This window comes from Coregonus clupeaformis, chromosome 15, assembly GCF_020615455.1.
Source record: "Coregonus clupeaformis isolate EN_2021a chromosome 15, ASM2061545v1, whole genome shotgun sequence".
Taxonomy (NCBI): Eukaryota; Metazoa; Chordata; class Actinopteri; order Salmoniformes; family Salmonidae; genus Coregonus; species Coregonus clupeaformis.
The window spans coordinates 8,645,865-8,670,578 of NC_059206.1; the positions used below are offsets into that span (position 1 = coordinate 8,645,865).

The 24,714-nt window shown below is 44.9% G+C and overlaps 1 protein-coding gene across 2 annotated transcripts in view; it reads left to right on the forward strand.

The window, feature by feature from the left end:
• LOC121581925 (LIM homeobox transcription factor 1-beta-like) overlaps positions 1-23,252 on the forward strand; it is a 102,663-nt gene extending 79,411 nt beyond the window's left edge. The window contains exons 3-8 of one of the 2 annotated variants that reach the window (XM_041897330.1): positions 10,747-10,979; positions 13,990-14,168; positions 14,629-14,706; positions 15,052-15,118; positions 21,870-22,034; positions 23,064-23,252. In XM_041897330.1, the coding sequence (XP_041753264.1) occupies positions 10,747-10,979; positions 13,990-14,168; positions 14,629-14,706; positions 15,052-15,118; positions 21,870-22,034; positions 23,064-23,221 (880 nt within the window). In that variant the 3' untranslated portion in view covers positions 23,222-23,252. The remainder of the gene's footprint in view (positions 1-10,746; positions 10,980-13,989; positions 14,169-14,628; positions 14,707-15,051; positions 15,119-21,869; positions 22,035-23,063) is intronic. The other variant, XM_041897331.1, reaches the window with a different exon arrangement.
• Positions 23,253-24,714: the final 1,462 nt, after the last annotated feature.

Genomic DNA, 24,714 nt, shown 5'->3' on the forward strand with positions numbered 1-24,714 from the left:
CTCTGTGGCTTGGTGGTGGCTCTGTGGCTTGGTGGTGTCTCTGTGGCTTGGTGGTGGCTCTGTGGTGTCTCTGTGGCTCTGTGGTGGCTCTGTGGCTTGGTGGTGGCTCTGTGGTGGCTCTGTGGTGGCTCTGTAGCTTGGTGGTGGCTCTGTGGTGGCTCTGTGGCTTGGTGGTGGCTCTGTGGTTGCTCTGTGGCTTGGTGGTGGCTCTGTGGTGGCTCTGTGGTGGCTCTGTGGCTTGGTGGTGGCTCTGTGGTGGCTCTGTGGTGGCTCTGTGGCTTGGTGGTGTCTCTGTGGCTCTGTGGTGTCTCTGTGGCTCTGTGGTGTCTCTGTGGCTCTGTGGTGGCTCTGTGATGGCTCTGTGGTGGCTCTGTGGTGGCTCTGTGGTGGCTCTGTGGTGGCTCTGTGGTGGCTCTGTGGTGGCTCTGTGGTGGCTCTGTGGTTTGGTGGTTGTTCTGTGGTGGCTCTGTGGCTCTGTGGTGGCTCTGTGGTGTCTCTGTGGCTTGGTTATATGATGCTCGTCCTGGTACATGTTGCATCCTTAGGCCTTGTTGCATCCTTAGGCCTTGTTGCCTCGTTAGGCCTTGTTGCATCCTTAGGCCTTGTTGCATCCTTAGGCCTTGTTGCATCCTTAGGCCTTGTTGCATCCTTAGGCCTTGTTGCATCCTTAGGCCTTGTTGCATCCTTAGGCCTTGTTGCATCCTTAGGCCTTGTTGCATCCTTAGGCCTTGTTGCATCCTTAGGCCTTGTTGCCTCCTTAGGCCTTGTTGCATCCTTAGGCTTTGTTGCATCCTTAGGGCCTTGTTGCATCCTTAGGCCTTGTTGCATCCTTAGGCCTTGTTGCCTCCTTAGGCCTTGTTGCATCCTTAGGCCTTGTTGCCTCCTTAGGCCTTGTTGCCTCCTTAGGCCTTGTTGCCTCCTTAGGCCTTGTTGCCTCCTTAGGCCTTGTTGCCTCCTTAGGCCTATGTAAGACACTATAGTTTGTATTTTGTTGAAGTTGTATGTGTGTGTATGATGCAGTTCCTAGAAGTCATTGTATTAGTGTACCTGGGACATTCTCATAGACGGGGCAGGTATTAGTGTACCTGGGACATTCTCATAGATGGGGCAGGAATGGCTGAATTCTAATGATACTTAGAGCACCCTGAAGATCTGGATCGCACCCCTCCCTCCCTCTCTCCTTCATTCTATCTCTCTATTCTCTGTCTTTCTCTCTCTCTCTCTCTCTCTCTCTCTCTCTCTCTCTCTCTCTCTCTCTCTCTCTCTCTCTCTCTCTCTCTCTCTCTCTCTCTCTCTCTCTCTCTCTCTCTCTCTCGCTCTCCCTCTCCCTCCCATACCTGCTGGGAGCTTAATTAAAAAACAAAGGAGCTCAATGTAAAGACCATTAGCATGCTAATGCACTGAGAACTAGGCGGTGATTTAACCGCTCGCTCAAGCCGTCCCCGGGGACCGAAGTGAAGGCATCTTTTTGATTTGGTTAATTTGTCCCTGCAGTTAGTAATTATAGCTAGGTGCTGACCTGTGATACGGATGCTAAGCTACGGTGCTCCTAACTCTATAGTAGTTACCCTTTTACTCACTCTAATTGTGAGATCATTTCTGAATTTGCAATAAGAGTGGATTTAAATTGAGAGTGAATTGTAACTGTGAGCTTTTTGTAAAGTCCCTTCAGGGACCAACTACCCTTTTTCTTTGATCTGTTTCGCCAATGTCTGAAAACCTCACTGAGAAAGAGAACATTTTCATTGTTGTTGTTCGTTGATGTGAGTCCTCCAGAATGCAGGAGAAACGGTCAAACGGGAACATTGAGATCCGTCCAGGAGGAATTGTCAAACGGGAACATTGAGATCTGTCCAGGAGGAATGATCAAACAGGAACATTGAGATCTGTCCAGGAGGAATGGTCAAACGTGAACATTGAGATCTGTCCAGGAGGAATGGTCAAATGGGAACATTGAGATCTGTCCAGGAGGAATGATCAAACAGGAACATTGAGATCCATCCAGGAGGAATGATCAAACAGGAACATTGAGATCCGTCCACTCAAGGTGTTCTTGAAGATCAATCCAGCCCTTCTATACATGACCGAATGATCTTTGGTTCATAAAGTTCCAACTTTTCATCTTCCTGAACTGCAGAAGTTTACAAGAGAACTGTCTGTGTAACCTGGTTTGAACATTTCCAGTAGACTGTGTTGTCTCATACACACATGAGAGGACTGGATTGGGATGTGGCATATCTGAAGGATCCTTTGATAAGGGCGCTGCTGTTTGACAGCAGTGGAAAAATCTGTTGCCCGTCTTGTATTTGTCAAAGCCGTCCATACGGACGACCGCAATGCAGCATTTTCCATAAAGAACCATCTTGGTCCAGTAATATCCCAGATCTAAAAGAAAACCCCATTTGAAGCTACTGCAGCATTTAATGACAACCTTGGCCACTTTGTAGTGCACACATGTTCACTCATTAGGTGGATGTGGAGGGAGCGGTCGGAAAAGGTTCCCGTTTCCCCCAGTCTGCTGTTGCACCCTGGGAGCAGGCCTCGGAGTCTGCTGTTGCACCCTGGGAGCAGGCCTCAGAGTCTGCTGTTGCCCCCTGGGAGCAGGCCTCGGAGTTCATTATAGCATCAAAGAGACATTGAAAAGAGTGGGGGAAAAGAATTGTTGAGAAGGGTTAACAAAAAATAATTGCACTGAAAATCACTCACTCAACACGGACAGCATCTGCTTATCAAATACGTTTTAGTTAGCGTCAGCAAGACCACTAGAAAGGTGTCCCTCTACCAATGATGACCATAACAGAGTGCAGCCACTGTCTGCTGGCTTTCTCTCATATTTTGACTTGTCAACATAATGGTCCACTGACCTCTCATGGCTTGCGTCCCAAATGGCACCCTGTTACCTATAAAGTTGACACATTTTGACCAGAGCTCTATGGGCCCTGGCCAAAGGTAGTGTCTATAGGCAATAGGGTGCTATTTGGGACGCAGCCTTGGTTTTTTCTCTCTTTCCTCTTTCTCTGCGGTAAGACAGTGCTGTCTGCTGTCTGTCTCCAGATGGAGCCTACAGGAGAATCAGAGAGATCTCAGTAGTCAACTGGACATGCCTTCAGAAATGGAGCATTCACAGATACTGTATTGCCATCCATAACATTCTATAGCCGTTCGTTCGTACGGTCACGTTAGGACCTTGCATAGCCACCCATAACCTGCATGAGGACCCATCATAGGTAGTCTGACACTTTCTTAATAATACATATTTAATATATAATAATAATAATAATAATAATAATAATAATAATAATAATAATAATAATAATAATAATAATAATATTGGTTATGCATTAAGTTACATCTTATATCTTTACTTGATGAGAAAGTTTGAACCATGATATATGTATTTATATACTTATGCTGGTTTTGAGAAGGCCATTCTTAACCCTTAACACCAAAACAAATCATGACTATTTAATTCCTAAGGTCTTCAATCTTGAGAGAAAAAGGCACACAAATAAACGAGAGAGAGAGAGAGAGAGAGAGAGAGAGAGAGAGAGAAACAGAGTGAAAGAGAGAGAGTGATTGAGAAAGAGACAGACCGAGAGAGAAAGAGAGAGAGGGAGATTAAACGTTGAGATGAAAAGCCAGAGAGAAAGCAATGATCTCAGAGGGGAGTCTGTTGTCGGCCATCCTTGGGGATTAACTCTCCATTCCCAAACAGAGACTGACTAGAGACAGCCAGACTCCTCGTGTAGAGAGAGAAGGGGCTGGGTAGCGTCCTGTGTCAATATTGATGCTGCTGGGACGTTGGGGCAAACCTGGTGGTGGGAGGCTACCGAGACCAATTCTCAAGCCAAATATCTAATGTGTGTGTGTGTGTGTGTGTGTGTGTGTGTGTGTGTGTGTTAGCCGAGCAAACACGACAATGTTATGCCTCTAACTTCATCAAAATGAAGCCTAGTTATGGCACTCAACTTGCTTCAGAAACAAGCGATGGGGATTTAATATCAGTGAAATCGTGTGGGTGGGTGGGTGGGTGGGTTGGTTGGAGGATGGATAAGGATCTATATCAATCCTGGACACAAACAAACACACAGACATCAGACGAACAACTAACAGGACCTATGTTGACTTGTGTGTCCTGGTTAATACTTTAGTCACCATCACTGTGTGTCCTGGTCAATACTTTAGTCACCATCACTGTGTGTCCTGGTCAATACTTTAGTCACCATCACTGTGTGTCCTGGTCAGTACTTTAGTCATCATCACTGTGTGTCCTGGTCAATACTTTAGTCACCATCATCACTGTGTGTCCTGGTCAATACTTTAGTCACCACCATCACTGTGTGTCCTGGTCAATACTTTAGTCACCATCACTGTGTGTCCTGGTCAATACTTTAGTCACCACCATCACTGTGTGTCCTGGTCAATACTTTAGTCACCATCACTATGTGTCCTGGTCAATACTTTAGTCACCATCACTGTGTGTCCTGGTCAATACTTTAGTCACCACCATCACTGTGTGTCCTGGTCAGTACTTGTATGCTGTATATACAGTACTGTTATATTGTGAGCCAGTTCCAGTGATTCAAAAGGTTGATTGTATCCCTTTACTACATGTTCCAGAAAGCAGGCTCAATGAGTTAGCCAGCTAACTGTCCCCAAAACTCTGAAATAACTTCATATTTTTGAGAAATATAGACTTGAAATTGGAATGGTATAATTGACTTGACAACCAACAACCCATAATTAAGCTCGACTTCTGATAGGTCACCTTCACTGCATCATGAATGTGAGCTAGGAGCCTCTGCAGAGTCATTAGACCAGCTCTGGGTTAATGTAGGAGCCTCTGCAGAGTCATTAGACCAGCTCTGTGTGAGGGAGATGCAACCAACTTCCCTTTTACGTCAGCCCGAGCCCCCTCCTCGCTCATACAGACAAGGCAGGCTCACCCTCCCCCTCAAAGACGCGATTCCTTCAGAGGCCAAACTTGGAAAGGTATTAAAGTGGGATTAGCTTCCCCCACAGTGCAGTGCTTGTGTCATTCAAAGGGCTCTGTTTTGGAGAGCCGACCCTGTTTGATTGTGACTAGCAGCAGGAGTCTGAGTGAGGGGGCCATGCACAGAGAAGAGGTGGGTTTAACCCCCAATCTATACACACACACACACACACACACACACACACACACACACACACACACCCCAGTCCAGCGTTCACTGTTCATTCCCCTTCTTCAGTTCTTCAGCTTTACTTCTCCTACCAGCTTCAGTGAACCTCTCTCTCCTCTTGGGCCCCCGCGCCCCTCCTGGAGAGGGTGGGGTGGGTCGGTTGCCATAGCGGGAGCGTCACGCATGGATATTCCGAACCGACCCCGTTGAGAATGGAGCTCAGGGGCCCCCAACACTGGGGCAAAAGTCTGGATTAAACTCCGGAACAATGCCGGACAGAAAGATTCCTCAAGGGACAAATGGGAATTACAGGCCCCGTAATAATGCAAGGTGACAGAGAGAGGAAGTGGGAAAATAATGTCCTACAAGATTAGATTAGATTAGCCAGTTTGGTAAAAGGACAAGAGAAGAAGAGAGAGAATGGAAAGCAGACTGATAGAATGATAGAATGGAAAGCAGACTGATAGAATGATAGAATGTAAAGCAGACTGATAGAATGATAGAATGGTCCTCTGTAGCTCAATTGGTAGAGCACAGCGCTTGTAACGCCAGGGTAGTGGGTTCGATCCCTGGGACCACCCATACGTAAAAATGTATGCACACATGACTGTAAGTCGCTTTGGATAAAAGCGTCTGCTAAATGGCCTATTATTATATTATTATAGAATAGAAAGCAGACTGATAGAATGATAGAATAGAAACCAGACTGATTCCATCCGGATGGGGAGTTGTAACACTTCCCTGAGTTGTATGGAAGTCACCGTTCTAACCTTTCACCCTTTAATTCCATTTGATTTGGCTGACTGGGATTCTGATATGACTTTGGCCTGATTGTGACAGCATGCATATGTAACCGATGTGAAATGGCTAGCTAGTTAGCGGTGCGCACTAGTAGCGTTTCAATCGGTGACGTCACTCGCTCTGAGACCTTGAAGTACTTGTTTCCCTTGCTCTGCAAGGGCCGCGGCTTTTGTGGAGCGACGGGTAACGGTGCTTCGAGGGTGACTGTTGTCGATGTGTGCAGAGGGCCCCTGGTTCAAGCCCAGGTAGGGGCGAGGAGAGGGACGGAAGCAACACTGTTACACATAGTCCCATCCTTAAGGGCTATACTTTGTAAAGCCTTTGTCAAGAGAAGATTTGTAAGCTATGAGAATGAACTAGGGCTGGGCAGTATACCGTATTTGACTATATACCGGTATTGATGCACGGGCCGGTTTGTTTTTTTACTTTACCTTCTATAACGGTATTTGAATGTTTGGTTTGTGAAATGTGATACACCATGTGTAACATCCATTTTTATAGTTTACTCCGCTACTTGAGTCATCTCTCTACGCTCTCTCTCTCTCCATGCCGCTTTCCACACAGATCTAGCCCCGCCCCCTGTCACTCAAGGAGCGCATTTGTTGTTCCTCGACCACAAGACACTTGCGTTCAGTCTGCATGGTCAATGCAGCACATGCAACAATGTTGATGAAAACGACGCTGTTTTCACTTTGCTTCTTAATACGAATCCACTAGTGTTCTGTAATTACACTATTAGTTTGTGTTTCTTACATCTGCAAACAGCTAGTTTTTTTTTTCCATAGCAAGTTGAGCCTAAATATTGTTAGCCTCTAATTGTTAGCCGCTAATGCTAATCGCTAGCTAGTTAATAAATGTACTGAGTCAGAGCAAACGTAGCTACGCTAGCTATACAACCTGATAATACCAGGGATGGTGTAGACCTACATCACCATGTTTGTGCAACAGTATCTTCTAAATCAAAGAGTAATACGTGAAGCAAGAATATGTTAGCTATGAAGCTAAGAGAGAACATTCAATGTAGCCAAAGATTATAGGGTCCCCTAGGAAACACTTATAAACACTTTGGTTCCTACCCTGTCACAATAACTCCTCCCTGGCATTTTAATTCGTTGTCATATCAAACACTATTCAAAGTGCCCACTATTATATTCTAAATATAGAATTAGAATAATCATTTTATTTCCATGATTCCAGCAGTTCACCCAAGTGTTTTGCTCTATATCACAAGTCAAATCGCAATTGCAACATTTGGTAAATGTTTTGCCCATATCGTTACAGCCCTACGTGGCAGTGTGGAAATGATCTCAAATGAGTGCAATAAACGCAGTAAATGCAGAAATGTATGAAAATGCTGAAAATCATGTTTGGGTTTAAGTTGAATTGAACAGTATAAAACAATCAGAATGGAGAAAGACACATTTGAAATCACTTAGAGTGTGTGTGTGTTGCCACCCTAGGGTCTCGCACGACTCATAAAGCAAATTTAGAACTTTTAAAAACATCAAATACCGTCAAATACCGTCAAATACTGCCAAATACCGTAAAATACCGTCAAATACCGTCAAATACCGCCAAATACCGTCAAATACCGCCAAATACCGTCAAATACTGCCAAATACCGCCAAATACCGTCAAATACCGCCAAATACCGTCAAATACCGCCAAATACCGCCAAATACCGTCAAATACAGCCAAATACCGTCAAATACCGCCAAATACCGTCAAATACCGCCAAATACCGTCAAATACCGTCAAATACCGTCAAACCGATATTTTGCCCATATCGCCCAGCCCTAGAATGACCTGTAGAAGAAAGCATTTTAATTAGGTTCTCTAGCTCTCTTTATTACCCTCTCTCTCCCTCTCTTGTATTTTATTTATCTCTCCCAGCCCTTCTCTCCAACCTCCCCCCCTCTCTCTCTCTCTCTCTCTCTCTCTCATACCCTTGGCGTATCCATCAGCCCTGAGGTGCTGTGATTTGGGGGCAGTGATTATTACAGATGCTGAGCGCGTTATTAAACAAAGTCTCTGCGGTCATTATCATACGAAGGAGCCGCCACGAGGCAGACGTCAGAGCCGGTTGTAATCCACACACACCATGGGGCATCCACCCTCAGCCCTGTCCCACCCCGGCCTCGCTGGGGCACCTGCCTGTAATATTCATGAAGCAGGATAATTGGTTTGGGACTCGGGACAGCATGGAGCAGCAGCTGCCTGTGGGAGAGGTGGCTGGTAACAGCATGTTCTGTAGATGTATGGAAGCCAGGACTCTGGCAATTGTTACTGAGTGGACTATCCTGGCTAAATAAATCAAATGTAATTAAGTTCAATGTAGACTTAGTAGTACCAGACATGCTACTATTTGTGGGAAACAGGGGGACCATTTACCCCCATATTTTATTTGTGTTATGAAGTTTTATTCCAACGTGTCAAATTGGTGTCAGAAGTGGGATCCGATGTGCCATAGTTCAGGTTGTATAGATAACTGTTTGATAACTGTTTGATCCCATGTGCAAATGTTTTGCACATGGGATCATTTTATCCCTGTTAATTTTTTTTATGTTATAGATGATTGGTTGTCAAGATGTAATAGAGATTAGTGCCAGTACTAGTCACAGGCCATTGTGGGCCTAATGCTTTCTGTTCTATAGAGCACTTTGGCTTTTCAGATGTGTCATCAAACTCGGATCGTAGATTAAAGATTATTACTGAACGGTTTCTGCCAACGCCTGCTGCATCCATCCCTACGATCTTCAGTCTGCTCTTCCCAACGCCTGCTGCGTCCGTCCCTAGTATCTTCAGTCTGCTCTTCCCAACGCCTGCTGCGTCCGTCCCTAGCCTGAAAACCCGACGTTGAATTGCATTGGATTCAACATCGGGCATAAATGAGCGTTTGGATCAGGAAGGTTTCCTCTCACGACCTCTACAAGTCAGAATGTTTAATACAATTTTAACGTACTTTACCAGTTGCCCGTGTGGTTGGTCCTTTTGGCGATAGGAATGTGAGACAATATATCCACAGGAAACTATAATTACAGCAACTTTTCAAAGCGTTGGTAGTGAGTTCATATTTTTATCAACTGAAGCATGCGCAAAAGATGAAAATGCATGCACGAGACGCATGCATACCTGCCGAGCAACATGGTTCTGCGCTTCAGGTGATAGATATCCGAACGCACTACCAGCACTTTCAAAAGTTGATGTAATTATACTTTCCTGTGGATGTATTGTCTCACATTCCTACCACGAAAAAGGACCAACCGCACGGACAACCGATAAGTTAAAATATAATTGTACTCAACATTCTGGCTTGTAGAGGTCGTGAGAGGTTACGTTCCTGATCTTCAATCTGCTCTTCCTGAATCACCACCTGAATCTGAAGTTAGGATTTGCCCTACTTTGGGAAAGATCTGAGCTCTGATGCACATAAGCAGGTGAAACGTCTGCGAACGCCCCGTTTCCACGGCGATGATGGGCATCTCATGCGATCGGCAACGTACGTGCTGCTTTTGCTTATCGATCCTCAATCAGCTAGTCCGTCTGGCATTATCATCATGACAATCCCTCTTTCTTTTCTCGCTGGTATTTATGTGGTTCATCACCGTCACGTCTTCTCTCTGTTGACTGTCCCGTGTGGAAGTGTATGGCAGTCTGCTCCCCTTGTCTGGTCTTGTCTGGCTCATGCTGTGAAAGAGCTGCAGCTATCTGGTTGTCCAGCAACTATCCCACTAGCTAATGCAGCTTTGTCCTACTATAACTGTAACAAGTCCTTTTATAGATCTAATTCTGTTTATACCATTGTTCAGGCTCAAATGTTTTATAGACCATGTTGTATCTGGAGGGGTATTGCTACATTTGGGTTTGAGGCATCGCCTCCCTATGAGTCATCGTATGTGGTTCGTCCCAAATGGCACCCTATTCCCTATACAGTGGTTCGTCCCAAATGGCACCCTATTCCCTATACAGTGCACTACTTTAGACCAGGGCCCATAGTGCACTATGTAGGAAATTGGGTGCCATTTGGGACTCACACATGATGACCCGAAAATATTTTGTCCTGCTACGATGGCATTTTTTGAGACTTCAAAGGTTCAAAGAACAAACATAAGTGGTGGTGGTGGTGGTGGTGGTGGTGGTGGGGGGGATTGCGGTATGCTGCTACTGCTGCCCACCCATCAGGGAGCTGGCCTTGTTGCGATGCAAATGGAGCATCTCGAATCATTTAACACTCTGCTTCCCCCTAAACCCCCCCGAAGGCCCTCCCCGTTTCCCAACCACTGACTGCCCACAATCAGTCTCAAGCGGAGCATTGCGGGGGGCGTTCGGCTGCGCTTTTACAGTTGAGCGGGTGTCAAAAGGCTAAGGGGTCGCAGTGGCTAGCCTGCTCAGCTAGCCAAGCGCAGCCTCAGGGGGTAGAGGGGCAGAGCCCCAGTCCTACTCTGTCACACATAGCAAACACACTGGGATTTTATTAACTGAATTTTAAATGGGAAATTAACTAAACCTTTTTTTGACACTAGTCCAATGTTTGTTTGGCTGATTTAGTTCAAATTCAGTTAAATTTTTATTTTAGATCCTACAGGAACAAGTATAAAATCTGACATTTATGATTGACATTATACATGCAGTAAATAGTAGAAATAATTGTACAGCTTAGAACAATATATCTGTAGTTGTTGCAACCATTTGGTCGTCACAAATACATTCTAGACTACTCCAACAATCTGTCCCAACTCTGGTCTCACCACCACCTATCCTCCTCCCACTCTTGTCTCCCCAGGCTGTTTGCCACCAAGTGCAGTGGGTGCCTGGAGAAGATATCTCCCACTGAGTTTGTGATGCGTGCCCTGGAGAGCGTGTATCACCTGGGCTGTTTCTGCTGCTGCGTGTGCGAGAGGCAGCTGTGCAAAGGAGACGAGTTTGTCCTCAAGGAGGGCCAGCTGCTCTGCAAGAGCGACTACGAGCGGGAGAAGGAACTGCTCAGCTCCATGAGCCCCGATGCCTCAGATTCAGGTAAAAGGCAAAGATACAAGGACAACTCTCATTTTTACATTTACATTTTAGCTCTCCTTACACACATTTTTCCTCTGTCCCTCCCTTCTGTCCATTTGGTTGTTAATTTTTCCTCCTAGTCATGTGTGTAGGTAGGGATTTTGTGTTCCTCTACCGAGGAAGTATTTTAAGTGGTATTGAGTGGCGCAGTGGTCTAAGGCATTGCATCGCAGTTGCTAGCTGTGCCACTAGAGATCCTGGTTCGAATCCCGGCCGCGACCGGGAGACCCATGGGGCGGCGCACAATTGGCCCAGGGTAGGGGAGGGAATGGCCTGCAGGGATTTGGCTCAGTTGGTAGAGCATGGCGTTTGCAACGCCAAGGTTGTGGGTTCAATTCCCACGGGGGGGCCAGTATAAAACATAAAAATAATAAAAAATGTATGCACTCACTAAGTTGCTCTGGATAAGAGCGTCTGCTAAATGACGTAAATGTACTGAGGAAGTATTTTAAGTAGTATTACGTGCTACCGAGGTAGTATTAAGTGCTACCCGAGGAAGTGCTAGAGAGAGAGAGAGAGTTTATAACTAAGTCTATTTTCCCTCGATATGATGAAATTGATGTTTCTGTGGTGCTGTGGTCCTGTTCCACAGACAGTGGTGCTGTGGTCCTGTTCCACAGACAGTGGTGCTGTGGTCCTGTTCCACAGACAGTGGTGCTGTGGTCCTGTTCCACAGACAGTGGTGCTGTGGTCCTGTTCCACAGACAGTGGTGCTGTGGTCCTGTTCCACAGACAGTGGTGCTGTGGTCCTGTTCCACAGACAGTGGTGCTGTGCCCCTGTTCCACAGACAGTGGTGCTGTGGTCCTGTTCCACAGACAGTGGTGCTGTGGTCCTGTTCCACAGACAGTGGTGCTGTGCCCCTGTTCCACAGACAGTGGTGCTGTGCCCCTGTTCCACAGACAGTGGTGCTGTGGTCCTGTTCCACAGACAGTGGTGCTGTGGTCCTGTTCCACAGACAGTGGTGCTGTGGTCCTGTTCCACAGACAGTGGTGCTGTGCCCCTGTTCCACAGACAGTGGTGCTGTGCCCCTGTTCCACAGACAGTGGTGCTGTGCCCCTGTTCCACAGACAGTGGTGCTGTGCCCCTGTTCCACAGACAGTGGTGCTGTGGTCCTGTTCCACAGACAGTGGTGCTGTGGTCCTGTTCCACAGACAGTGGTGCTGTGGTCCTGTTCCACAGACAGTGGTGCTGTGGTCCTGTTCCACAGACAGTGGTGCTGTGGTCCTGTTCCACAGACAGTGGTGCTGTGGTCCTGTTCCACAGACAGTGGTGCTGTGCCCCTGTTCCACAGACAGTGGTGCTGTGGTCCTGTTCCACAGACAGTGGTGCTGTGGTCCTGTTCCACAGACAGTGGTGCTGTGGTCCTGTTCCACAGACAGTGGTGCTGTGGTCCTGTTCCACAGACAGTGGTGCTGTGCCCCTGTTCCACAGACAGTGGTGCTGTGCCCCTGTTCCACAGACAGTGGTGATGTGGTCCTGTTCCACAGACAGTGGTGCTGTGCCCCTGTTCCACAGACAGTGGTGCTGTGCCCCTGTTCCACAGACAGTGGTGCTGTGGTCCTGTTCCACAGACAGTGGTGCTGTGCCCCTGTTCCACAGACAGTGGTGCTGTGGTCCTGTTCCACAGACAGTGGTACTGTGGTCCTGTTCCACAGACAGTGGTGCTGTGGTCCTGTTCCACAGACAGTGGTGCTGTGGTCCTGTTCCACAGACAGTGGTGCTGTGGTCCTGTTCCACAGACAGTGGTGCTGTGGTCCTGTTCCACAGACAGTGGTGCTGTGCCCCTGTTCCACAGACAGTGGTGCTGTGCCCCTGTTCCACAGACAGTGGTGCTGTGCCCCTGTTCCACAGACAGTGGTGCTGTGCCCCTGTTCCACAGACAGTGGTGCTGTGGTCCTGTTCCACAGACAGTGGTGCTGTGGTCCTGTTCCACAGACAGTGGTGCTGTGGTCCTGTTCCACAGACAGTGGTGCTGTGGTCCTGTTCCACAGACAGTGGTGCTGTGGTCCTGTTCCACAAACAGTGGTGCTGTGGTCCTGTTCCACAGACAGTGGCGCTGTGGTCCTGTTCCACAGACAGTGGTGCTGTGGTCCTGTTCCACAGACGTGCGAGCTTCCCCTCCTATCTGTTCCTCTGGTTCTTGCTTTTTCAAAATAATGATGCAGCTTGCCAAACCAGTATGGTTAGTAGCACCATATGGTTAAGATACACATTTTCTGCACGGTATCCTCACAAACTGTATCTATTCTGCTTTTATACAGTGATGATGACATCGATCCCATGACTTCAACTACTGTATGGAACTGTTGAAGAGATGGGCACTTGGTCAAAAGTAGTGCACTATATAGGAAATAAGATGCCATTTGGGATACAGATATTATTAAAACCAGGGAGCTTAATTTTAAAGTATTGTGAATGTGTGTGTTTAATCAACAATTAAGGTAATTGATATTAAATACATGATCGGAGTTAAACATTTGGCTAAATGGAAGAAGTTGAGAGTTGACTAATAACAATAAGGAAGTTCTGGAAATGATGAGTCATAGGGGATCCATTGAACAGACGATCTTCCATTATATACTCTAGTGTGGATACGGGTAATTTGAAACAGTGGAGAGCGGTCAAAGAAACGGCAATGCTGTTTCAGTTCTGTCAACAACATCTGCTAGAACTCCACTGAAACACACAATGTCCAGATGACTGTTGTCTTCGTTTTTATCCAAAGAAGGCAAGACTTAAATCACCAGACAACTGTAGACAAGCTCACCCATGCCTATCAATGCAGAGTATATCAATATTGATTATTTCCCATACGGTTCTATAACAGTATCCTCTGCACATTTATTTTAAAGAAAAATCTGCTGCTGGATGTAGTAGTCAAGGGTTAGTCGTCATTTGTGTTGCGTTTAGAAAACCTGTTCAACAATGTTTCAAATGACAATGCTTTTTTGGTTGTATTTCCTTTTGCAGAGAAGAGTGAAGCTGAGGAGCTGGACGGGAAGCCTGAGAAGGGCTCTGGCAGCCAGGGGAAGGGCAGTGACGACGGGAAAGACCCTCGCCGGCCCAAACGGCCGCGCACCATCCTGACCACCCAGCAGAGGAGAGCCTTCAAGGCGTCCTTCGAGGTGTCCTCCAAACCCTGCCGGAAGGTGACCACTCTGCCTTACCGTCTGACGAAACCATACAGATCCTATAATTTACTAGAGGAGATGATGTCATAGACCTCCATAGCTCTAGTATGTTCCAATAATGGCAGCCATGTTGGTCAGGAATAGATTAAATTGAACTGAATTTAATACTGTGTCTTAAACAACCATGAACTTTAGAGCCCCATCTCAATTTAGGCTTTTCCTGCTACTATTATTGTGTCTTACCAAATAACAATGTGTCTACCACTTCTAGAAGATACTACTAAGATATTACTACTTAAATATCGAAATAAAATGTCATTAACAATTTAAACAAGTATATTCAGACACATAATTTTATCGACCATCAAAAAGTATACTGTATTTTAAATACTTTCTGCTACCTCTGACTCCCTGTATAAGCATGCGTTACAAGAGGGGGGTTTTAAACGTGTCTGTTTTGACCCCCCCCCCCTCCCAGGTTAGAGAGACGCTGGCGGCAGAGACAGGCCTGAGTGTCCGTGTTGTCCAGGTCTGGTTCCAGAACCAGAGAGCCAAGGTGAGATTTACTGAACGATATCTAAGGGAAAAAAAATACACTCTAACGGCTCCAATGCGATCACTTTAATAAACCAACATTTCAACAGTCAAGTTGCAATGATCATGGTTTTTAGAGCACTTTGATGGTACCCTATTCGGGGTCCCCATGTGGCACTAGCTATTTCTCTACACAGTGAACTATATGGCCCCCAAAAGGGCTCTGGTCAAAAGTAGTGCTCTATATAGGGAATAGGGTGCCATTTGGGACGCAGGCTAAGATTCACTGAAATATGAACCATATTGTCTATACATGTTGGTCAAACGTTTGCGTCTGTTACTAACCAGCATTGTGTTTTATTTGTAGATGAAGAAGCTAGCCCGAAGGCAACAACAACAACAGGAGCAGCAGAACTCCCAAAGGCTAGGCCAAGGTAGGCTGCTCTAGTTGTGTCTATGGTGTGTGTGTGTGTGTGTGTGTGTGTGTTTTGTGTGTGTGTGCGCATGCGTGTGCACGTGTGGTTGCATATGTGTGTGTGTGTGTGTGTGTTTTCTGTGTTTTGTGTGTGTGCTCAAGAGGGGAACTGGCTGGGCAGGTCTTCTGCCTTATGATGAGGCTTCACTGGAACTAGACTACTCCTAGAATACCTTATGATGAGGCTTCACTGGAACTAGACTACTCCTACAATACCTTATGATGAGGCTTCACTGGAACTAGACTACTCCTAGAATACCTTATGATGAGGCTTCACTGGAACTGGAATACTCCTAGAATACCTTATGATGAGGCTTCACTGGAACTAGACTACTCCTAGAATACCTTATGATGAGACTTCACTGGAACTAGACTACTCCTAGAATACCTTATGATGAGGCTTCACTGGAACTAGACTACTCCTAGAATACCTTATGATGAGGCTTCACTGGAACTAGACTACTCCTAGAATACCTTATGATGAGGCTTCACTGGAACTGGAATACTCCTAGAATACCTTATGATGAGGCTTCACTGGAACTAGACTACTCCTAGAATACCTTATGATGAGACTTCACTGGAACTAGACTACTCCTAGAATACCTTATGATGAGGCTTCACTGGCACTAGACTACTCCTAGAATACCTTATGATGAGACTTCACTGGAACTAGACTACTCCTAGAATACCTTATGATGAGGCTTCACTGGAACTAGACTACTCCTAGAATACCTTATGATGAGACTTCACTGGAACTAGACTACTCCTAGAATACCTTATGATGAGGCTTCACTGGAACTAGACTACTCCTAGAATACCTTATTATGAGGCTTCACTGGAACTGGAATACTCCTAGAATACCTTATGATGAGACTTCACTGGAACTAGACTACTCCTAGAATACCTTATGATGAGGCTTCACTGGAACTACACTACTCCTAGAATACCTTATGATGAGGCTTCACTGGAACTAGACTACTCCTAGAATACCTTATGATGAGGCTTCACTGGAACTAGACTACTCCTAGAATAACTTATGATGAGACTTCACTGGAACTAGACTACTCCTAGAATACCTTATAATGAGGCTTCACTGGAACTAGACTACTCCTAGAATACCTTATTATGAGGCTTCACTGGAACAGGAATACTCCTAGAATACCTTATGATGAGGCTTCACTGGAACTAGACTACTCCTAGAATACCTTATGATGAGGCTTCACTGGAACTAGACTACTCCTAGAATACCTTATAATGAGGCTTCACTTGAACTAGACTACTCCTAGAATACCTTATGATGAGACTTCACTGGAACTAAACTACTCCTAGAATACCTTATGATGAGGCTTCACTGGAACTAGACTACTCCTAGAATACCTTATGATGAGACTTTACTGGAACTAGACTACTCCTAGAATACCTTATGATGAGGCTTCACTGGAACTAGTCTACTCCTAGAATACCTTATGATGAGGCTTCACTGGAACTGGAATACTCCTAGAATACCTTATGATGAGACTTTACTGGAACTAGACTACTCCTAGAATACCTTATGATGAGGCTTCACTGGAACTAGACTACTCCTAGAATACCTTATGATGAGGCTTCACTGGAACTGGAATACTCCTAGAATACCTTATGATGAGGCTTCACTGGAACTAGACTACTCCTAGAATACCTTATGATGAGGCTTCACTGGAACTAGACTACTCCTAGAATACCTTATTATGAGGCTTCACTGGAACTGGAATACTCCTAGAATACCTTATGATGAGACTTCACTGGAACTAGACTACTCCTAGAATACCTTATGATGAGACTTCACTGGAACTAGACTACTCCTAGAATACCTTATGATGAGGCTTCACTGGAACTAGACTACTCCTAGAATACCTTATTATGAGGCTTCACTGGAACTAGACTACTCCTAGAAGACCTTATGATGAGGCTTCACTGGAACTAGTCTACTCCTAGAATATCTTATGATGAGGCTTCACTGGAACTAGACTACTCCTAGAATACCTTATGATGAGGCTTCACTGGAACTAGACTACTCCTAGAATACCTTATGATGAGGCTTCACTGGAACTAGACTACTCCTAGAATACCTTATGATGAGACTTCACTGGAACTAAACTACTCCTAGAATACCTTATGATGAGGCTTCACTGGAACTAGAATACTCCTAGAATACCTTATAATGAGGCTTCACTGGAACTAGACTACTCCTAGAATACCTTATGATGAGGCTTCACTGGAACTGGAATACTCCTAGAATACCTTATGATGAGGCTTCACTGGAACTAGACTACTCCTAGAATACCTTATGATGAGACTTTACTGGAACTAGACTACTCCTAGAATACCTTATGATGAGGCTTCACTGGAACTAGACTACTCCTAGAATACCTTATGATGAGGCTTCACTGGAACTGGAATACTCCTAGAATACCTTATGATGAGGCTTCACTGGAACTAGACTACTCCTAGAATACCTTATGATGAGGCTTCACTGGAACTAGACTACTCCTAGAATACCTTATTATGAGGCTTCACTGGAACTGGAATACTCCTAGAATACCTTATGATGAGACTTCACTGGAACTAGACTACTCCTAGAATACCTTATGATGAGACTTCACTGGAACTAGACTACTCCTAGAATACCTTATGATGAGGCTTCACTGGAACTAGACTACTCCTAGAATACCTTATTATGAGGCTTCACTGGAACTAGACTACTCCTAGAAGACCTTATGATGAGGCTTCACTGGAACTAGTCTACTCCTAGAATATCTTATGATGAGGCTTCACTGGAACTAGACTACTCCTAGAATACCTTATGATGAGGCTTCACTGGAACTAGACTACTCCTAGAATACCTTATGATGAGGCTTCACTGGAACTAGACTACTCCTAGAATACCTTATGATGAGACTTCACTGGAACTAAACTACTCCTAGAATACCTTATGATGAGGCTTCACTGGAACTAGAATACTCCTAGAATACCTTATAATGAGGCTTCACTGGAACTAGACTACTCCTAGAATACCTTATGATGAGGCTTCACTGGAACTAGACTACTCCTAGAATACCTTATGATGAGGCTTCACTGGAACTAGACTACTCCTAGAATATCAGCAAAGTCACAGTTGAGTAGAACTCTCACACAAGTCAAGGCCAGAGAGACTCCGTATCAAGCGTCTCAGAGTTGGAGTGATGATCTAGGAACAGGTCCCCGTTGTCCATATAATATGATCTTAAAGGCAAAACTGACCCTAGATCAGCGCTCTTACTCTGAGACGCTTGACAGATACTGCCTAACAGCTTTAAGAGAGGTCACACCACTTCTCAACTGAAGCCATTCGTCCATCCATAGACAGCCAATCTGATCTCACAATAGACCACCCGACAACCTCAATTCTCCCTTCACTTCACTTTTAAAATGTCCCTGACCAGGGTGAGACATGACAGGGGTCATTCCAGTGGTGAATGGTTCTGACCAGGGTGAGACATGACAGGGGTCATTCCAGTGGTGAATGGTTCTGACCAGGGTGAGACAGGACAGGGGTCATTCCAGTGGTGAATGGTTCTGACCAGGGTGAGACATGACAGGGGTCATTCCAGTGGTGAATGGTTCTGACCAGGGTGAGACAGGACAGGGGTCATTCCAGTGGTGAATGGTCCTGACCAGGGTGAGACAGGACAGGGGTCATTCCAGTGGTGAATGGTTCTGACCAGGGTGAGACAGGACAGGGGTCATTCCAGTGGTGAATGGTCCTGACCAGGGTGAGACAGGACAGGGGTCAAAGCCAGGCTTCAGTCCCATGATGTGTTATTATTACCCACTATCCAATATCCCCCAGAGCCCTGACCCGTACACCTTCCGCTCCCACTACCACCACTGTTTGCGATATTACTGTGCGCGTGCGCGTGTGTGGGTTTGTACGTGTGTGCGTGCGTGTACGTGCGTGCGTGCGTGAGGTCACTGCCCAGTATCAAACTCCCAACCCAGCAGATTTGTGACAGAAACTCACTGTTTGAATTAAGGGTAGCAGTATCTATAGACTATTATAGACCGGGTGGTTCCTCTTCTGGCTTAATTGCTTAATTATAAACCGGGTATATATCCTCCTAGGGCCTTTTTGCTTAATTATAAACCAGGTATATATCCTCCTAGGGCCTTATTGCTTAATTATAAACCAGGTATATATCCTCCTATGGCCTTATTGCTTAATTATAAACCAGGTATATATCCTCCTAGGGCCTTATTGCTTAATTATAAACCAGGTATATATCCTCCTAGGGCCTTATTGCTTAATTATAAACCAGGTATATATCCTCCTAGGGCCTTATTGCTTAATTATAAACCGGGTATATATCCTCCTAGGGCCTTATTGCTTAATTATAAACCGGGTATATATCCTCCTAGGGCCTTATTGCTTAATTATAAACCAGGTATATATCCTCCTAGGGCCTTATTGCTTAATTATAAACCAGGTATATATCCTCCTAGGGCCTTATTGCTTAATTATAAACCAGGTATATATCCTCCTAGGGCCTTATTGCTTAACTATATGTATATAGCGTCGCAGTATACAACACATAATTCAACTTGTACATTTGCGCTTTAGGATAAAAATTGTTTGGAACACCCAAATACAAGCTAAATAATGTAGACGCTGAAAGTGCTAAGAAGCATCCAGGTGTTTTGTCTCCATATTTAACCTAGTATTGATTCCGTGCTAATTTTTTGTTTATATTCTGGATTTTTATTCCTTCGCCTTTTGATATTGAATATTGTTGAGATGTTTAAAGATTGTTGCAAAACTGATGTCATTTGGGTGTTAGCGTTGATTAGAATCAAATCAAATCAAAGCCAGGGGTTATCAAGTGTGAGGTAGTGTGTTGGTGTTATCAGCTCGGCTCCCCACGGCTGTGGTGCTTTATCGAGGACAGGATATGAGAGACGGAGTAGATAAGTGCTCAGCGCCTCCGAAAGTACAAGTCATGCCGTTTGCGAATGGGCTGCCATGTCAATAATGTGATCTAATAACCATGGGTTTATAACCACCTCAGTCACCCAGTGTAGTTAACTAAATCAGCTATGGGACTTTAATAACCGCCTCAGTCACCCAGTGTAGTTAACAAAATGAGCTCTGGGACTTTAATACGTGTTGAAATTGTGACTAAGCGCATTTAGTGTGAACTGAGAACCTTTCAATCCAAACGGAAAACTTTGGAAACTGCGTACACAAGCACTTCTCCTCACACACACACACACACACATGTTAGTGTTTTTAAATCTACAGTGCCTTCGGAAAGTATTCAGACCCCTTGACTTTTTCCACATTTGTTACGTTACAGCCTTATTCTAAAATGGATTAAAAAATAATAATCCTCAGCAATCTACACACAATACCCCATAATGACAAAGCGAAAACAGGTTTTTAGACATTTTTGCAAATGCATTACAAATAAAAAATGGAAATAGCTTATTTACAAAAGTATTCAGACCCTTTGCTATGACACTCGAAATTGAGCTCAGGTGGATCCTGTTTCCATTGATCATCCTTGAGATGTTTCTACAACTTGATTGGAGTCCACCTGTGGTAAATTCAATTGATTGGACATGATTTGGAAAGGCACACACCAGTATATATAAGGTCCCACAGTTGACAGTGCATGTCAGAGCAAAAACCAAGCCATGAGGTCGAAGGAATTGTCCGTAGAGCTCCGAGACAGGATTGTGTCGAGGCACAGACCTGGGGAAGGGTACCAAAAAATCTCTGCAGCAATGAAGGTCCCCAAGAACACAGTGGCCTCCATCATTCTTAAATGTAAGAAGTTTGGAACCACCAAGACTCTTCCTAGAGCTGCCCGCCTGCCCAAACTGAGCAATCGGGGGAGAAGGGCCTTGGTCAAGGAGGTGACCAAGAACTCGATGGTGACTCTGACAGAGCTCCAGAGCTCCTCTGTGGAGATGGGAGAACCTTCCAGAAGGACAACCATCTCTGCAGCACTCCACCAATCAGGCCTTTATAGTAGAGTGGCCAGACTGAAGCCACTCCTCAGTAAAATGCACATGACAGCCCTCTTGGAGTTTGCCAAAAGGCACCTAAAGACTCTCAGACCATGAGAAACATGATTCTCTGGTCTGATGAAACCAAGATTGAACTTTTTGGCCTGAATGCCAAGCGTTACATCTGGAGGAAACCTGGCGCCATCCCTACGATGAAGCATGGTGGTGGCAGCATCATGCTGTGGGGATGTTTTTCAACGTCAGGGACTGGGAGACTAGTCAGGATTGCGGCAAAGATGAACGGAGCAAAGTACAGAGAGATCCTTAATGAAAACCTGCTCCAGAGCGCTCAGGACCTCAGACTGGGGCGAAGTTTCACCTTCCAATTGGAACAATTTAATCAGTTTTAGAATATGGCTGTAACCTAACAAAATGTGGGAGAAGTCAAGGGGTCTGAATACCTTCCGAAGGCACTGTATGTAAATTGTAAAGTATTTTGTCTGTAGTGTCTTCTTCGTTATATGTCGGACCCCAGTAAGACTAGCTGTCGCCATGGGGATCCTAATAAATCAAATCAAATCACTGGAGAGCAGGTTGTAAGAATAGGTCAATAGGTCAATAGGTCAAGGACAGAAGAGATATTCTGTTTCCACACACATTCACCTGTGTGTCTCTGTCCCCTCCAGAAGTGATGTCAGGTCGGATGGAGGGTCTGCTCAGTTCCTACACCCCACTGGGCCCCCCTCAGCAGCAGCAGCTAGTGGCTATGGAGCAGAACGGCTACAGCACCGACCCCTTCCAGCATGGACTTACCCCGCCACAGATGCCCGGAGACCACATGAACCCATACGGTGAGGTCAGCGGCACAGAGTCAAGTCACACAGACAGTGTACACACACACACACACAAACACACACACACACACACACACAGTGGTCTAATTAGCTTGGTCACATTATGAATCATGTAGGCACACTGTATACTAAGAATAACATAGCATGGCTGAATACACAGTGCCCTGTGAGATAATTCCCCTCCACCCCTGACATCAGGTAGTTGTATAGGTGTGTAGCATATTGTACAATTGGCCTAAAGATTCCTGTCTGTTTGGTGAATTGGTATCCTGTATACCAATGCTCTTGGATGGTCTTCAGGCTACAGCTTTGTCCAAACCATCACCACTGTCGCCTCTCCTAACACTCACCCAAATGATGTCATCCTTCACAAAAACCCTTGGTTCTTACGACCCATATCCCCCCCACACACACACACACACACACACACACACTCGTACTGGTTTTATTGCTGCGATGGCTAACCAATAATGTGTGTGTCTGATTAAAAATGTATGGGCCATCAAGCTGTCTCTCTCCTGATGTAACGGTGTCATTTAGATCCAAAGCGCCCAATAAAGCCAGCAACGCCCAGGAGAAAAGACTCCTCGTCGCTGCAATTAAACACTGGTGCCATGGACTGAGAAAGAACACACACACCATGCACGCACGCACGCGCACACACACACACACACTCTCTGGTTCTGTTCCCACAGTGTACCCGTAACACTCATTATTTTCTGTTCTGTGCCATCTTTATTGAGGCTTTGGAAGCACTTTGATTCAGGTGGCAATAGGTGCAATCAGAGATTTCAGCCCACACACTCCCCATTAACAGAGAACGTTCATCCCAGCTGATTTAGCGTTATTGCCATGGCCAAACCACAAACATTAACTGTGTTTTTTTGTGGGGTTGGGGGGCTTTTGGGAGTGTTCTTTATCAGTTTTGTTTTTCTGTGTAAACAGCTCCCTCCCCCTGTCTGTTTATTTATTTGAGCAACTAGTTCACATAGCCGTACTCATAGCTCTGTTTGTCTTCTCAAACAGGAAACGACTCCATTTTCCACGACATCGACAGCGACACGTCCCTCACCAGCCTCAGCGACTGCTTCATGGCGGCGTCCGACATTGGCTCCCTGCAGGTGCGGGTGGGGAACCCCATCGACCGTCTCTACTCCATGCAGAGCTCCTACTTTGCCTCCTGAAAGTCGACCCCGAACCGAAGGGGGGTTGGGGATGGAGAGAGGGAGGGAGGGGGGGCGGGTGAGGGGATACTCAGTACACAACTGTACAGCCATAAAACAAGGTTTTAGCCTCAAGAAAATAACAGAAGGGGAAAAACGGAAAGCTACCATGCAAATAAACAATAACCTCCACTGGCTTGTAGCCAGGAACTAAGAGAGCAGGACAAACTTGAAGACATAATTGGACACTTTTTCTTTCCCCCTTCTATTGGAGAAGCAGTGGGAGTTTAAACTACAACATGGTTAAAGGTATTGGAGTGATTTCTGCGGGATGTTTGTAAAAACGAATGTCATTGCTCTATGCTCAGAAAAAGACTTATTTAAGTCCGCATTTGTATATATATAAGGAAATGGGAATATTTGTTTGACCTGAATTCTAAAGGGGAAAATGTGTATGTGTTATAGTCCAAGTCACTGATTTTGAAACGTCAGTAAACCAGTAGAGGAGTAAAGAGTCATCCAGCTCTGTGTCCAAGCTTTATCACAGGGAACCTTCTCTGAGCATGTGTCCAAGTGAACCTTTCCTAAAAGCATACACTAAAAAAAACAATGTACAAGACCAAATTGGTATATTGCGATGTACAAAGTTGGTAGATGTTGTTCATGTTTCTTTATCAACACTACAACAACAAGCATAAATAATTTTTGATAATATACGTTTAGCCGTTAAGCTTCTTGGATGTGTGATATTAAGGAGAGTTTGTGAACGACGTAGAGGATTAAAAACATATTTTGTTTTGTTTGTGTGTTTGTTTGTATATAATATATGTGGAACATTCTCAAAAACCAAGCAGTTTTGCATGTTGAAATGGACAACAATCTATTTATTAAAGGACAACATGCTAAGTGTGTACTTCAAAAATGGAAAAGCTTTATTTAAAAAAGGCAAAGATCCCAGTGTAACGTAGTGAGAAGAAGAAGCATTATAATTCATTTCCAAGTCCTTTGATTATGACATTTATAGTAGTATTTTTTTGTTGTGAAAATTAGGCTGTAAATTAGTATCACTGTGCTATTTATTTGTCACGAGCTCACCGAGACCTTGTCGAGATTTGCATTTTTATTGCTACAATTTGCTAAATTACCAAAGTTTATTGGTACTACAAATAAACTCTGAAAAAAACCCAGTTCCTATTTCTTGTCTTCCTTAATATTCTTCTTACATGATTTTCAGTGATACTGGATACTGAGAACTAGACATTTAAATTCATAACCAAAAATATACAAATAAAGACCATTACATGTAGGCCTATTCACAGTCCATGGAATTCTATATAATCATTCATGTGAAAAATGCAAATACATTGTTTCTGCACCATATATTGTGCAAAAAGACAAAGCATATCTTTCAGTTCAGGTATTTAACCAGCAAACACTAACATTAGAAGGGTACTTTGGTGAAAAAGAGCACAGTTTGGGGGATATGGCATGTACAGTGCCTTGCAAAAGTATTC